The sequence below is a fragment of the Brassica napus genome, chromosome A1 (genome assembly GCF_020379485.1).
Source record: "Brassica napus cultivar Da-Ae chromosome A1, Da-Ae, whole genome shotgun sequence".
In the NCBI taxonomy this organism is placed as follows: domain Eukaryota; kingdom Viridiplantae; phylum Streptophyta; class Magnoliopsida; order Brassicales; family Brassicaceae; genus Brassica; species Brassica napus.
In genome coordinates, this window is record NC_063434.1 from 10411241 (window position 1) to 10426402 (window position 15162).

Genomic DNA, 15162 nt, shown 5'->3' on the forward strand with positions numbered 1-15162 from the left:
CCTTTTAATAGTATAGATCTTTAAAAATTTCTTAAAATACCATAAGTTAGATATTATTTTTTAAAAATAATCTAAACATTGAATTTAGGATTTAATGATTACTGTTTATGATTTTATTATTTAGAAGGTGGAGTTGAGTTTATAAACCTCTTCTTAAAATCTTGCATAAAATATGTTACTAAATTGTTACAAGTTACATATCAATTATTCTTATATTAGTGTAACACATTTTTGTTCTCAAATGTAGCAACAAAAGAGTATGGAGACTATTTCTTTCAACAAGATTAAAATAGAAAGTTTATGGACCCAAAAATAGTGTGTTTTATTTTAGTGTATGGATTTCTTTGTTATCTACTTATCTTTCATGTTTTCCTATATTTTTTGTTCATTTAATATGCTCTTAGTTTATTTTATAATTGCATTTTGTTGTGTGATTGGTCTACGGAGCGTGTAGATTTCCTATTTCACGATACTTTTATGTATGAAAAATGTATTCATCCAATGAATTAACCCCAGTGATCTGGAAACTGCATGTGGTTTTATAAATAAATAAAATGCCACACAGTGCTATTATTTAATAAGGAAACGCTAGAAAACTTTTGACAAAACAGGTTGATTGCTTCGTTGGATTTGCTGGAAATTAACCGCCTCCATCATTTATAGAAAAAACAAAGAGAATCTGCAGAATTCGATTTCTTCAACATGTCTTATGCCTACCTCTTCAAGTATATCATCATCGGCGATACTGGTAAACTCCTCCATCTTCATCTCCTTTTCAATCCACTAGGAGGATTTGAGATGGAATCGAATCATTATGATCCTATATATATATATAGATGTGTGTGTTTTGTTGCTAAAAAAAACGATAGATCTGGATCTAGTTCGTTAGGAAATTGAGAGATGAAACAACCGTTTTTAGGGATGATGGATGTTGATTGATGATGATGATGCAGGAGTAGGGAAATCATGCCTTCTGCTTCAGTTCACGGACAAGAGGTTTCAGCCGGTGCATGATCTCACCATCGGTGTTGAGTTTGGGGCGAGGATGATCACCATCGACAACAAGCCCCTCAAACTCCAGATCTGGGATACCGTACTCTCTTCCTCAAGCCTTTGAATCTCGTTTTCATGAAATTATCATTGGTCTTTGATTTGTTCCCCTATTCTTGCAGGCTGGTCAAGAATCATTTAGGTCTATTACAAGGTCCTACTATAGAGGTGCTGCTGGGGCTTTGCTTGTCTACGATATCACCAGGTAAAAGCACTTGCCTTTTGTTATCAAGAATTGGCTTGATCGTGTTTCTGTGTAGTTGTAGACTTGTAGTAGCTAGATGTTGAGAATGATCTTCTTGACACAGTGATATAGGCTGTATTTGTTGAAATTTTCCTTCTTTTTTCTGTTAGAGAACGAGAACTAGAATTGTCTGTTGCGGGTGAAGATACTGACAATATTTGTTCACACTGTTTGCAGGAGGGAGACGTTTAACCATCTAGCTAGCTGGTTAGAGGATGCAAGGCAGCATGCAAATGCTAATATGACCATTATGCTCATTGGGAATAAGTGTGATCTTGCTCACAGGAGGGCTGTCACCACTGAGGAAGGTGAGCAGTTTGCAAAGGAGCACGGTCTTATTTTCATGGAGGCCTCTGCCAAGACTGCTCAGAATGTCGAAGAGGTACACTAACATCCATGCATTCCCCCATGTTATCGCTCATATCCTTTCTCTTGTGTCCCTTCGTGTCCCCCTCCAGTTCATATATGAGAAAGAATAACATAGAATACCAGAATTAGATTCCACTTTTTACACCCCACACCAGTAGAAGTGCTAAACCATGATTTTGATGTGTGTGTTTTGAATCATTGCTAGGCTTTCATAAAGACAGCGGCAACGATATACAAAAAGATTCAAGATGGTGTGTTTGATGTGTCGAATGAGTCCTATGGAATAAAAGTTGGATATGGAGGAATCCCGGGGCCATCAGGTGGAAGAGACGGATCCACGTCCCAAGGAGGAGGTTGCTGCGGCTAAGATAGGGAACGTTGTCTATATCCTCATGTTAAAAAAAATCATCACATATGATGTAAGCAAAAAAAAATTATCTACGTTTTTCAATAGAACTTGTAAATCGTTTTGGGTGTTCGGTTTGGTGACTGTGTTGTGGTGGATTTCGAAACTGATTATTCATTTATCTAAAAAGATGTGTTTTACGTTATCTAAGAGTGTATGATTTGAGGTAGGCGTGTAGTCCATTCGCGTTGCAATAGATACGGTAATGTGGTTAGTTCACAGAGTAAATGGTAACTGGCTATATTTTTGGATCCATTTGCCAAGTCGAAGGCGGAAGTGTACATGGTAAGATGCAGAGAAGATATATACATACAAATATTAAAATCTGTTTAAATAAGTTAGTTCAGAGACAAAGCATGTCGAAGATCTTGTTTATTAGAAGTAAATAGGGGATCTATATTTCCCAAATTGTAATCACTTTCGTGTTTAGATGAGCACACTGAAAAAAGTTGAAGCAGACTTGGAACATTGTAGAAGAATCTTAACTCTTAAGTCATAATAAAATTGCGGCCGGGAAGAGTTGTGATCACACATCAAACTTGATGATGTTTTTGTCTCCCTGCATAGTTACCGTAAGATTGCAACACTGTAATGTAAAAAACAATGATATGCTTGGACAAAGGAGAATCGTAATTATGTATTACGATATAGCACTTGAGAAAGGAGGTCAGTCTTGAGATCATCTTTCGTTTAATCCATAGAAAGGTGTTCTAAAATTGGAGATACCACACATTCGGTTCTATTGCAGCCTGATTCAGAGAGTAAGAGCTACATGCCAATGATCCAATTCTGAGTAAAACGGTGTTGTAAAATCATTGTCGAGTACTCTAGTTGGAATAAGTCCAGAGTTCGAGTTTGGCTCTCTACACACAACGTGTTTGGGCAGAGAAGAGAATCACATTCAGTTGGGTCCATGAGCCGGTCCTGAGATTCACGTATTCACTTAAGGCCGCAGTCGAAAAGAAAAAAAAAAAGCTGGTTTTCTATATTTTCCTAAAATATTGGCTGTTTTTAAAGATTATATTAACCTGCAAAATTTGAGGCTGCAAGCGGATGCTTGCTTTGCTTGGTCTTAAGGCCGTCTCTATTGCAGTGTACTGTCAATGTCAAATGTTACCGGCCTGGCAACAACGGTTCAGCTTTACCCAATGCAGAATATTGAAAACCTCTCTTGTTGGTTCCTGAATCAAAAAAACAACTACAAAATATCTCTGCATTATTCTGTCTACATGTAGACTAGAAATATCTTCCTTGGATATTTTTTTTATGGGAAACAATGTCTTGTCCTTTCTGAAAATGATTCAACATAAGAAGAATGGGAGATAAAATATCTTGTAATAATTTATATTCGAAATGATATTTGTATTTGCTTTTTGTTAAAAGAAACTCGTTTTCTCGTATTTCTGTTGGATGTTCACTTATCAGTTATCACATTATACAAAGCAGAAAAATTATCTTACAGACAATTTGACAAACTAAAAGCTTAACTGTTAAGGTTCTGCCCTCTTAAGGTCTCACAAGTTCAACTTAAAGTTAAGCCTAGATGATGATACCATTTGACCATTGTCTAAACTCCTAACCCCCAAAACCAAATCGTCGTAGGTTGTGGCGCTTTATTACAATCTGTCTTTAGATACTATATGTTTCACAAGACGCTACATACTTATACGAAGATTAGTTTAGCGTTTTGCCCTATACGAACAAACCAACCGAATCAAGTTCGTTAAGCCAATACAACAAGTCATCATCCCACGGTTTACATGGTTTATAACTATAGTTTTTAATGCCAAGACAGAGAAGTCTAATCAGATCAGATAAGGATCAAGCAGTAAAAACTGATGATTCAAGTCAGAAATTATGTATAGTAAGAAATAGGAAGATAAAGAATAGTGGGGAGGGTTAAGTTACGTAGGAAGAAGTCTCACTAACTTGCTGATGCGTGTGTGAACACTGAACAAGTCCATACGCTTTGTACTTTTTCCACCATCGGTCCATAATAAAGCTCAAAAGTTTCCGTGGACATAAAAGAAAAAGGTATCAAACTTTGTTTACTTGCTCTAGAAGAAAGAAAGAAAAGATTTCAGTGAAAATGACAATAAGATTTTTCCCTTAATAAAAGATTAAAAGCCAACTCAACAATATAACAATGCCATAGTCATTAGTTTCCAACAAACAATGCTTACCGTAGAGTTTTCTTTTTAATATACCAAAAAGAGTCACAATAGATGTCAAAAAAAAAGAAAGAGTCACAATAAAGCGTGTTGTCACAACATGCAAGCATATATCATTGTTACCCGAACAAAACCGGAAACCGAACATTATATACATCTAGATACATTAGCACGAGATTACTCTAGTCTTTGAATTAACAGAAGGACCAATAATAGATAATGGGAATGTATGTTCAAAAATTATAACCCCTCCCCGTTTTATTTACAACACATTTTTCTAGATTGGGATACGGAGAGCGTACATATTTGAGTCAGTGTCCAACGTCATACTCCCAGAACCTTGTGAATAGAAAAGCACAAGCCAAAAGGTGCCAAAGCGATAAGGATCAATTTCCTACCACTCAAAAAAACTAATGGTGAGAATTAAAAACGAGAATAAAGACAACAACATTGTCCTCGATGAAGAAATAGCCAAAAGCGCAATCTATGTCACCTGAATAAAGACCAGATTGTCACTTTCAAATGAGTCAGCTAGAAAAAAATAAATATAGAGAAAGATTCCCAATATTATTTGCAGTCGGCCTGGTCTCGTTTCGAACAGAACATGTGAAACTCAAATGGCTTATAAAAGATCAAAGGCACAGGTATTAAGCATTACATACACTATACTGATAAGGGCTCATTGCATCAAACTGGCGTCACTTTAAACAATTTAAATTTAGTTTACTTGCTCAACCAGGCAAGATGGCCATGAGAACAAATCTCAGTGAATGTTTTTTGTTAGAAAATATTAGATGGGGCAATGAACTGGTGCTTAGTTGGAAACACACAAATCTTACAGGAAGGAAAGTCCAAGGAGAAGAAAAAAAAGGCAGAGTTAACAGCCACCACAAGATATTGATTTTAGTACTGAAATAAATCCTTCCTTGCACTTATCTTCTTTTTGAAACTAAAATCAAGAGACCTTTTTTTTGAACACCAAAATCAAGAGACCTTAAAAAAAACATTTTAAGCCACACGAACCATGTGTTCAAAGCTTATCTATATTATCAAGAGCAAATTTCAAGATTAGATAAATATTGCAGTATAGTGAGTAAATGAATAATTTACAAACATGAGGATAAATAAATTTAATTACATACACTTGAATACACGGATGAATTTAAAAATCTGTAGTATGTGAAATCTACACTTTTTCATTTTGGTATGTGTGTGAACCATGTGATATGTGAAAAATGGAACTAAAGCAACCTTTTATGATATTTTCTCTCCGTTTTAGTCAAATATTGTCCTTTAAATCACAGCCAATCAGTTTTCTTTATAATATGCAAACACACAAGCACCATCTTCTCTCAAACACACAAACATATCTCTTCTCTCAAACACCAACATTTCTATTCTCTCTCTACTCATTTTTTGTTCAACTGATCAACAGAGAGAGAAAACGATGGAGTTAACACTAAATTCCTCAAGTTCTCTAATCAAACGTAAAGATACCAAAAGCTCAAGAAACCATGAAAGCTCCTCCAACATGTCATTTGCCAAAATGAAGCCACCAACATATCAATTCCAAGCAAAGAGCTCGGTTAAGGAAATGAAGTTCACTCACGAGAAAACCTTCAAGCCAGAAGGTGAAGAAGCCACTGAAAGATGGGAGAAGCTCCACGTTCTCTCCTACCCACACCCCAAGAACGACTCCAGCGTTCCTGTTTTCGTCATGTTACCGCTGGACACGGTGACAATGTCAGGGCACTTGAACAAACCAAGAGCCATGAACGCTAGTTTGATGGCTCTAAAAGGAGCTGGTGTGGAAGGTGTAATGGTTGACGCTTGGTGGGGATTGGTGGAGAAAGATGGACCTATGAAGTATAACTGGGAAGGCTATGCCGAGCTTATACAGATGGTTCAGAAGCATGGTCTCAAGCTTCAGGTTGTTATGTCTTTCCATCAATGCGGAGGAAACGTTGGAGACTCTTGCAGGTAATGAAAGGCCTATAATGAATAAGATCTTGTCTCTTTATTTCTAGCTTAGCTAATGGTTTGTCTCCTTAAAAAAAATATAGTATACCCTTGCCCCCATGGGTGCTTGAAGAGATCAGCAAGAACCCTGATCTTGTCTACACAGACAAATCTGGAAGAAGGAACCCTGAGTACATCTCCTTGGGATGTGACTCTGTCCCTGTCTTAAGAGGAAGAACACCTATCCAGGTCTACTCAGATTTCATGAGGAGCTTCCGTGAAAGATTCGATCATTACATGGGAGGAGTTATTGCGGTAAGCAGAACATGAATCAACTTCATATAACATATGAGAATTATACATTGACCTAATCATATTGTATCATCATGTTATTACAGGAGATTCAAGTGGGCATGGGACCTTGCGGAGAATTGAGATACCCTTCATACCCTGAAAGCAATGGAACATGGAGGTTCCCTGGAATTGGCGAGTTCCAGTGCTACGACAAGGTATGTTAAGACATGACATGATGAGAACATCCAAACACTTTGTTCTAAGATCACGATACTTCTTGATTATGCAGTATATGAGATCGTCCCTTCAAGCATATGCTGAATCAGTCGGGAAGACTAACTGGGGAACAAGTGGACCACATGACGCCGGAGAGTACAAGAACCTCCCGGAAGACACTGAGTTTTTCAGGAGAGACGGAACATGGAACAGCGAGTACGGAAAGTTCTTCATGGAGTGGTACTCAGGGAAGCTACTTGAGCATGGAGACAAGCTCCTAGCTTCAGCTAAAGGAGTCTTCCAAGGAACCGGAGCTAAGCTATCTGGAAAAGTAGCCGGAATCCACTGGCACTACAACACCAGGTCACACGCCGCTGAGCTAACCGCTGGATACTACAACACAAGAAACCACGACGGGTATCTACCAATAGCTAAGATGTTCAACAAACATGGCGTTGTCCTAAACTTCACCTGCATGGAGATGAAGGACGGTGAACAACCGGAGCACGCGAACTGCTCGCCGGAAGGTCTGGTTAAGCAAGTGCAGAGCGCGACGAGGCAGGCTGGAACAGACCTAGCGGGGGAGAATGCGTTAGAGAGATACGACTCGAGCGCGTTCGGACAGGTGGTTGCAACGAATAGGTCGGATTCGGGAAACGGGTTGACAGCGTTTACGTACCTGAGAATGAACAAGAGGTTGTTTGAGGGTCAAAATTGGCAGCAGTTGGTGGAGTTTGTGAAGAAGATGAAGGAAGGTGGTGGTGATGGGAGGAGGAGACAATTATCTGAAGAAGACACTACAGGAAGTGACCTTTATGTTGGGTTTGTCAGAAAAAGCAGGAAGGTTGAAGAAGTTTCCCTAGTGTAAAATTTCCACTCTACATAGGTACACATATAGTGTGGTATGAATAATAAACAACAAAACAGTATACTGTTAAAGCTTTTAGAATGTGCAGAAAGAAAAGATGATGTACACTTATGTTATAAAATTTTCATCTTCAAACTCTCATCTCTTTATAATATGCTATTTGTTTCTCTTACAATCCTCCTCTTTTCCCGATCCTCGATCAATATGCATTTCTTGTGAACTGAATTGTTTGGTAAATTTTTCATATGAGAACACATCATTGTTTGTACAACAATTGCTCATCAGAGCAAAGCTCAAGAAATTATTACCAACATTCTGGAAATCGTAATTGACAACAATTGAAATTGAAACAAAGAGCTTTTCAAATCAATTGGATTACCTAGCTATATGTACCTGAAGAAGATGTGGATCGTTTGAGTTATTGGAATGAAGAAAGATGTTCTGGTCGAGAATGATTTGAGTTGAGTTTTTATTTATTAGTCATATTATTATATGAGTCCGCCTAAGACTCATTAACAATAACCTAGTTTTTCGCCACTATAAATACATCTACTAACACACTCGTTATTCTTCTCTTTCTATCGTTTCCATAGCACAACAAAAATGGGCGGTGCATTCAGTTTTCTTGGAAACAAACGCACTCGATTCTCATTTGCCGATAAAGAATGACTAGAGAATTTCTCAACTATATGTAAGTCTGCATTTTTTTCATTACACATTTTATTTTGTTTTTACATTCATATAAATACATTTATTAATAAAAATTATGGGGTCTGTTTCTTAATTATGTTTTAATTTTGAGGACTGTTTTTACAATTACCTGCTTGTATTCTCAATTTGATACAATGTTTTTTTCAGTGTGCTTATCCAATTTGTGAAATGTGACTGCTCTTCTCTTCTCTTCTTTGAACGCTCTTTTCACCAGTTATTTACATCTATGATGTTTTCATATTAATTTTGGCAGCAGTTGGTGGAGTTTGTGAAGAAGATGAAGGAAGGTGGTGGTGATGGGAGGAGGAGACAATTATCTGAGGAAGACACTACAGGAAGTGACCTTTATGTTGGGTTTGTCAGAAAAAGCAGGAAGGTTGAAGAAGCTTCTTTAGTGTAAAATTTCCACTCCACATAGGTACACATATAGTGTGATATGAATAATAAATAACAAAGCAGCATACTGTTTAAATCTTTTAGAATGTGCAGAAAGAAAAGATGATGTATACTTATGCTATAAAATTTTCATCTTCAAACTCTCGTCTCATTATAATATGCTATTTTTCTCTCTTACAATCCTCCTCTTTTCCCGATCCTCGATCAATATGCATTTCTTGTGAACTGAATTGTCTGGTAAATTTTTCATATGAGAACACATCATTGTTTGTACAACAATTGCTCATCAGAGCAAAGCGCAAGAAATTATTACCAACATCCTGGAAATCGTAATCGACAACAATTGAAATTGAAACAAAGAGCTTTTCAAAACAATTGGATTACCTAGCTATATGTACCTGAAGAAGTTGGGGATCGTCTGAGTTATTGGAATGAAGGAAGATGTTATGGTCGAGAATGATTTGATTTGAGTTTTTATTTATTAGTCATATTATTATATCCTTTCCATAACCTAGTTTTCCGCCACTATAAATACATCTACTAACACACTCGTTATTCTTCTTTTTCTATCCTTTCCATACCACAACAAAAATGGGCGGTGCATTCAGTTTCCTTGGAAACAAACGCACTCGATTCTCATTTGCCGATAGGGAATGGCCAGAGAATTTCCCAACTATATGTAAGTCTGCATTTTTTTCATTACACATTTTTTTGTTTTTACATTCATATAAATACATCTACTAATAAAAATTATGGGGTATGTTTCTTAATTATGTTTTAATTTTGAGGACTGTTTTTACAATTACCTGCTTGTATTCTCAATTTGATGCAATGTTTTTTTCAGTGTGCTTATCCAATTTGTGAAATGTGACTGCTCTTCTCTTCTTTGAACGCTCTTTTCACCAGTTATTTACATCTATGATGTTTTCATATTAATTTTGAAGTATAAAATCTATTGTTGTTATCCGTAGGTACATATATAGTGTGGTATGAATAATAAACAATAGAGAGTGAGAACAAAGCAGTATAGTGTTAAAGCTTTAGAATTTTCAGAAAGAGAAGATGATGTACAACATTTTATATGACTATGTATGCTATGAAATTTTCATCTTCGAACTCTCTCATCTCATTATAATATGCAAATTTTTTTCTTACAATCCTCTTCTTATCCTGATCCTCGATCAATATGCATTTCTTATGAATTGAATTGTTTGCTAAATTTTTCATATGAGAACACATCATGGCTTATACAACAATTGCTTCTCGGAACAAAGTGCAAGAAATTATTATCAACATTATGGAAATTGTAAGTGGCAACAATCGAAATCGAAACAAAGAGCTTCCATCTTCGAATCAATTGGAGTACCTAACTAATGAATGGGGGAGGAGGAGAAGAAGAATCGGCGACGGAGTTCTTCGATCAAACCGCCAAGCTCTTTTCTCGACGGAATGGAAAGAGGAGAAACGAGAAATGGATAATACGGAGCTAGTGATAAATGCAGAAGACGATGGAGAATAAGCCGTAGATTGCCGCCATTTGGATTTCTGCATCTCTTTTATGGTAATTTTTCGGTCATTTCTCCTTAGAATTAATTGCAGGAGAAAATCATATGATGGGCATGTGCCAATATTTGAGAACAGTCCCCATTTTAAACTTCATGCGTTAAATCAAAAATAAAATGTACACTTTTTTTAATTAGAAATTGCAAATTCATCCTTCACTGCTCCATTATTACTAATTCTCTCCAAGTTCTCTCTCTCACTAAATCAAAAGTAACTAACTAACGATGCTGTCATCTGAAGGTTTCTCCTTAACAGTTTCAGATTTTCTTTTTGGCTCTCTTTTTCGTTTGTTCATGATGTTACGTTATGTTGTAATCCTAAACCCCTGGTTCGATAATATTCCTAGCCTAATAATGTATGGACTGACAAGTGCGAAATCGTCTTGGTTTCTTTTCTTGCTCTAGCCTAGATTTTTGCTGGGAAAGAGGCTGGTGGTTTGGAGGAGGAGAATTTAAACATTGGGTTCAAGGAATCTGTTCTTGAGGGTTATCATTTTGGTTTTGACAGATGTGTTTCGAGGTAACTTCAGCTGCCCACTGTTGCTTGCCAAGTATGTAAGTATGGATGATGAAACTTAATTGTTTGTTTGACCCTTTCCAAGTGCGCTGGCCTTACTCCCTGAGGAGCTAAAAGAGAATCTGATTGATGAAGAGGAAGCAAGAGACAAGTTTCAGAAACTACATAATTCATTGCATGCTCTCTCAATAGATAACGCAATCAAGTTGCTCTATGAAGTAAAGGAAGGGGAGTTGGAGAAAAGGGGCGTGGCTCTGTCTTGGGGACCTTAATTTGTTTCTGAGCTAACTTCTTTTTTGTAACACCTCCTAAGATTGAACTTGAAGTGAGCTGCAAGGATTTGCGGAAAAGTTAAGGATGCTTGTGATTTGCTTTCTTCTGTTGTTCGTCCAGTCTTACTTGTAGTTGAACCTCGTCATTGACAATATACTGTCAGTTCATTGTACATTATATCTTGTTGGGTTCTGTCAAGTTGATCCATATCTGGATTTTCATGTCATTTTCTATTTTGAAAGAAATGTACTAGGAAGAGGTGTTGTTTTCACACGCTGGACAAATGTTTTGTTGCTTCTTCTCTTACATGGGTTACAAAGATCTTTTGTTACACTCAGGAATTGACCTTTATGTGGGTTTTGTGACAAAACTTTTGTCAGAAGTAAGATCAGTGATAAGGTTGAGGAGGCTTCTCTAGTGTAGATTCTCACCCGGTGGATAATAAAGAATAAAGATATCTCAAACAGTACGCATTTTTTTTGTCCCTTACAATGTTATATCAATCAATCAATCTGGGTTTCTTGTGTATACATAAAAAAAAAACAGAATTTGGTAAAAGTTTAATACTTTCAAGGATAAGTTTATTTAATGTCAGTTTTGTACAGGATCAATTCATATCTATAATAACTGTCAGATTTCTATATTATCTTTGTTGGGGGTTTGTGAAGTTGATTCAAATCTGGATTTCTCATGTCATTTTTTCTATTAAAAGCAATCTTAGTGGGAAGAGATGTTATTTTCACACGTTTTTGTAACAAGAAGACAATGTTTTGTTGCTTCTCTTACATTGGGTTACAACGATCTATTGTTAACACACATTGCTTACTCTTCAACAACCTCTATGTACAGTTTATAAAACCAGCCTTGCTTATAAAAACAAGTCTAAAAGAAGTGGGAGGAAACCTGTATAGCCTTGCTCCGTAGCCCAGATCTATTATTTATTTACTTATGAGATCTCGACATTGGTTCCAAGTGGTTCGTTTACCTTCACAAAAATCTCAACGTAGATGCAAATTTTTGAGTCTCTTCTCTAGACGTCTTTCTATCTCGTGTCATCCAAGAAGTTCGAGGTGAGATTCATGGTTGCTGACTATGTCAAAAGCTTTTGCCACAGTAACTACTCACAAGGGATCATCGCCGCCGCCACTACTGTAATATGTTTGGGTTTGAACAGCCTTTGTAGCAGCAACTCTAGCAGCATTAGCTGCTCGGTTTGCGACCATCACTGCTCTGTTTACTCTCTCTTCCACTTTCACTACTTCACGTGCTTTCTCAGCTGCTTTCCTTGCTTGCTGTAAACAGAAGAGAGAAAAGAGATAAGGGTTAAAACTCATAAGCGTGATCCATTTACTGGATACATTGTGAAAATACAAATTCTTCCAAGATAAAGATTAATAGGCGCTACCTGGACAGTGTCTAGAACCTTGGAGTGACTGATTGAAAACGATGAATCAGGACGGGTGGTCTGCTCGGTAGGACAGCTGAGAACACCGTTTTCCCAATGCCCAGCCTGTGTCTCACCGTTCCTGAATGTGTACATACCAAGCCCTTGCCTTCTCCCTTCATGCCACGCTCCTTCATACCGATGTCCGTTTCCAAATAGATACACTCCAAAACCATGCATCCTGTCTGCAAAGTACTCTCCCGCATATGTATCACCATTCCTGCAATAGGGACATACATGGCTTTCAAGTCAGATGGGTAATCGCTAAAAAAAGGGAAGATGATGCAATTGTTTTATGATCAACGCTCAAGTCAGCAACAAAAAAGGTGAGGGGCGCCTAACAATCCATCATCAAGAACTCATGATTGAAAGCAATACACTTTTAGAACGTCCCCACTAGCAACATATACATGGACCTAAGACAGAACCAAAACTTTTCAGAAACCATAGTTATTTACCAAAACCATTAGACATCAATAACATGTGGCTTTAAAGTTCATCCTTATACCCAAAAGCTCAACCATTTCTACAAACTTAAATGACTATAATAGTGTTCGAGCCAATAAGACAAGACAATGCACAGAGCTAACAAACAAACCAACATAAAAAACTGATGATATCTCACCTGAAATAATAGTGACCAAGACCATGTTTAACACCCCATTTAAACTCTCCAACAAATCTGCTTCCATCCTCAGAGGTATACACACCACATCCATGGCTCTGTCCATTAGACCACTCACCAGCATACACATCCCCTGTATAAAACCTATAGATTCCAGTTCCATGTCTCATCCCTTGCCTGTATTGACCTCTGTACCTACTTCCTTTAGCCCACGTCTCAACTCCAAAGCCATCATACTTCCCATCAACCCAATCTCCTTCGTACTTACCCTTCATCGAATAGTAATAAACTCCACTCCCTGAACACTTCCCCCTAAGAAACTCTCCCTCGTACACATCCCCAGAGCTGTACTTCTGAACCCAAGAGCCGGAGTTAGTCTTCTTCTCCGTAACAGGCTTCGACCCGATTGACCAAACAACCTGTTTGGTCCTCTCTTGAGAGGAGGAGGAGGACGAGGAGGAGGAGGATCTTGTGGGGCTGAGGGAGAGCAAGCGAGCGATGAAGAGACGAATCGAGGGTAAGTGAGGGAGAGCGAACTTGAGAGAGATCGAGAGGATGAACGAGAAAGCGATGATGGAGAAGACGAAGAGGAGGACGACTCGGACACTGATTAACAGGAAGAAGATGTAGAGAGGAGGAACGGAGAGGAGAAGCAGGAAACGGAGGTGGAAACATATCAAACGAACTCGGATGACTTGACGGAGCAGCTTCTGATTCGACGGAAGAGAAGACGAGAGAAACGACAAAAGACCCAAGCTTCCACGGTCGCTTCCTCCTCCTCCGCGGCGGAAATCGTTAAACGGATGAGAGGATTGAGCCGCCGCCGCTGCAGGCCTCTTTTGCGGAGACGATGAATCTGGGATTTCAACGGTGAGATGGCTCTGGGCTTGCGATTGATTATAAGGGTTTGCTCCAATGGCGCTTCGGTACGTGGGTTTCTCTGGGGTTAGCGTTTCGGGTACTTGAAGGGGGCGATGATGCTTAATCTTTGGTTTCGGATCCAAATCGGAGGAAGGTGGATAACTGGCGGCTTCTTTTCCGATGAACCGCCGTTCTGCTACAGTTGAATTCTTTAGATGCATTTACATACAGAGTCTGGAAGGAAGAAGGGTGGAATCGAGATTAGGGTTCTTAAGAAATTAGGGTTTCTGTGATCAGAAAGACGCGAAATGATGATGATGATGATGATGATGAAGAAGAGGAGGATCTCTGTTTTGAAGCTAAGGTAAAGAGAGGGTTGGTTAAATAAGTCCCTCGCGTTTCGGTTTATTTACATCTTTGCCATTCGTCCCCACTTGATAATTAAGTTTTGTTTTTTATGTGATTTGTTAAATCCTTCACCTCACTAATCATAGAGTATTATTCTGATAAGATACCAGATGACTCCCCTTTTTTTAGTGTGATAAATTAAATGCTTAGAGATTCAATGCTCAAACATTTATGCCGTGCATAAAAGTTTAGGATTCAGGTTGGTGAATTAATTCTCTCCTATTTAAGACTATTTTAGGTCATTAATATGTCAATCTATCCTACTATATAAAAGGGACTAAATTCAAGGCTTTTGAGACTATCCACCTCAACCAAAATATTCTCATAAAAAAATTAGCAATAGACATAATTTAGAAGATAATTAACTAACACAACTTTTGATATTTCTAAAAATTTCAAATTTGTAACTGCTAATTTATTAATAGAATCATATATCTATATTGAATTATGTTCTATTTTTAATCTTTAGACTTTAAGGGGTAAATAAATTATTAATTTATAATATATAGTTTATAACTTTATATTATAGTTATAAATAAAGAGAAAATAACCGGGAAGGGTGAAGAAGCTCATGTAAAATTATGTAATTAAAATGGTAAATGGTGAGTATGATGAGGTGAATCTAAGAAATTTTGTTGTACAAATTATAGTGATTTCTCCGTCCACTAAAATGATTTAAAATAAAATATATATTCACATAAATAAGTCAATATTTGTTGTTGTTTTATTTGGTAAGATGTTAAAATTATCATTTTCTGAAAGGTTACACTATTGCTTTTAAACAACTT

The 15162-nt window shown here is 37.4% G+C and overlaps 3 protein-coding genes across 3 annotated transcripts; 2 read left to right on the forward strand and 1 right to left on the reverse strand.

Moving 5' to 3' along the window:
* The first annotated feature begins 505 nt into the window (after positions 1–505).
* On the forward strand, positions 506–2214 carry LOC106437479 (ras-related protein RABB1c). The gene is made up of 5 exons (XM_013878371.3): positions 506–748; positions 954–1093; positions 1173–1255; positions 1472–1676; positions 1869–2214. Exons 1-5 carry the CDS (start codon positions 703–705, stop codon positions 2028–2030), a joined length of 636 nt encoding a protein of 211 aa, XP_013733825.1. The 5' UTR covers positions 506–702; the 3' UTR covers positions 2031–2214.
* Positions 2215–5566: 3352 nt separating this feature from the next.
* LOC106437457 (beta-amylase 3, chloroplastic-like) lies at positions 5567–7714 on the forward strand. The gene is made up of 4 exons (XM_013878350.3): positions 5567–6220; positions 6304–6514; positions 6598–6708; positions 6783–7714. Exons 1-4 carry the CDS (start codon positions 5688–5690, stop codon positions 7575–7577), a joined length of 1650 nt encoding a protein of 549 aa, XP_013733804.1. The 5' UTR covers positions 5567–5687; the 3' UTR covers positions 7578–7714.
* A 4039-nt stretch (positions 7715–11753) lies between these two features.
* Positions 11754–14327, reverse strand: LOC106437472. The gene is made up of 3 exons (XM_013878366.3): positions 13106–14327; positions 12442–12700; positions 11754–12328 (listed from the first exon to the last, which is right to left on the reverse strand). The coding sequence occupies exons 1-3, from the start codon at positions 14185–14187 to the stop codon at positions 12158–12160; spliced, it is 1512 nt and encodes a 503-aa protein (XP_013733820.1). The 5' UTR covers positions 14188–14327; the 3' UTR covers positions 11754–12157.
* Positions 14328–15162: the final 835 nt, after the last annotated feature.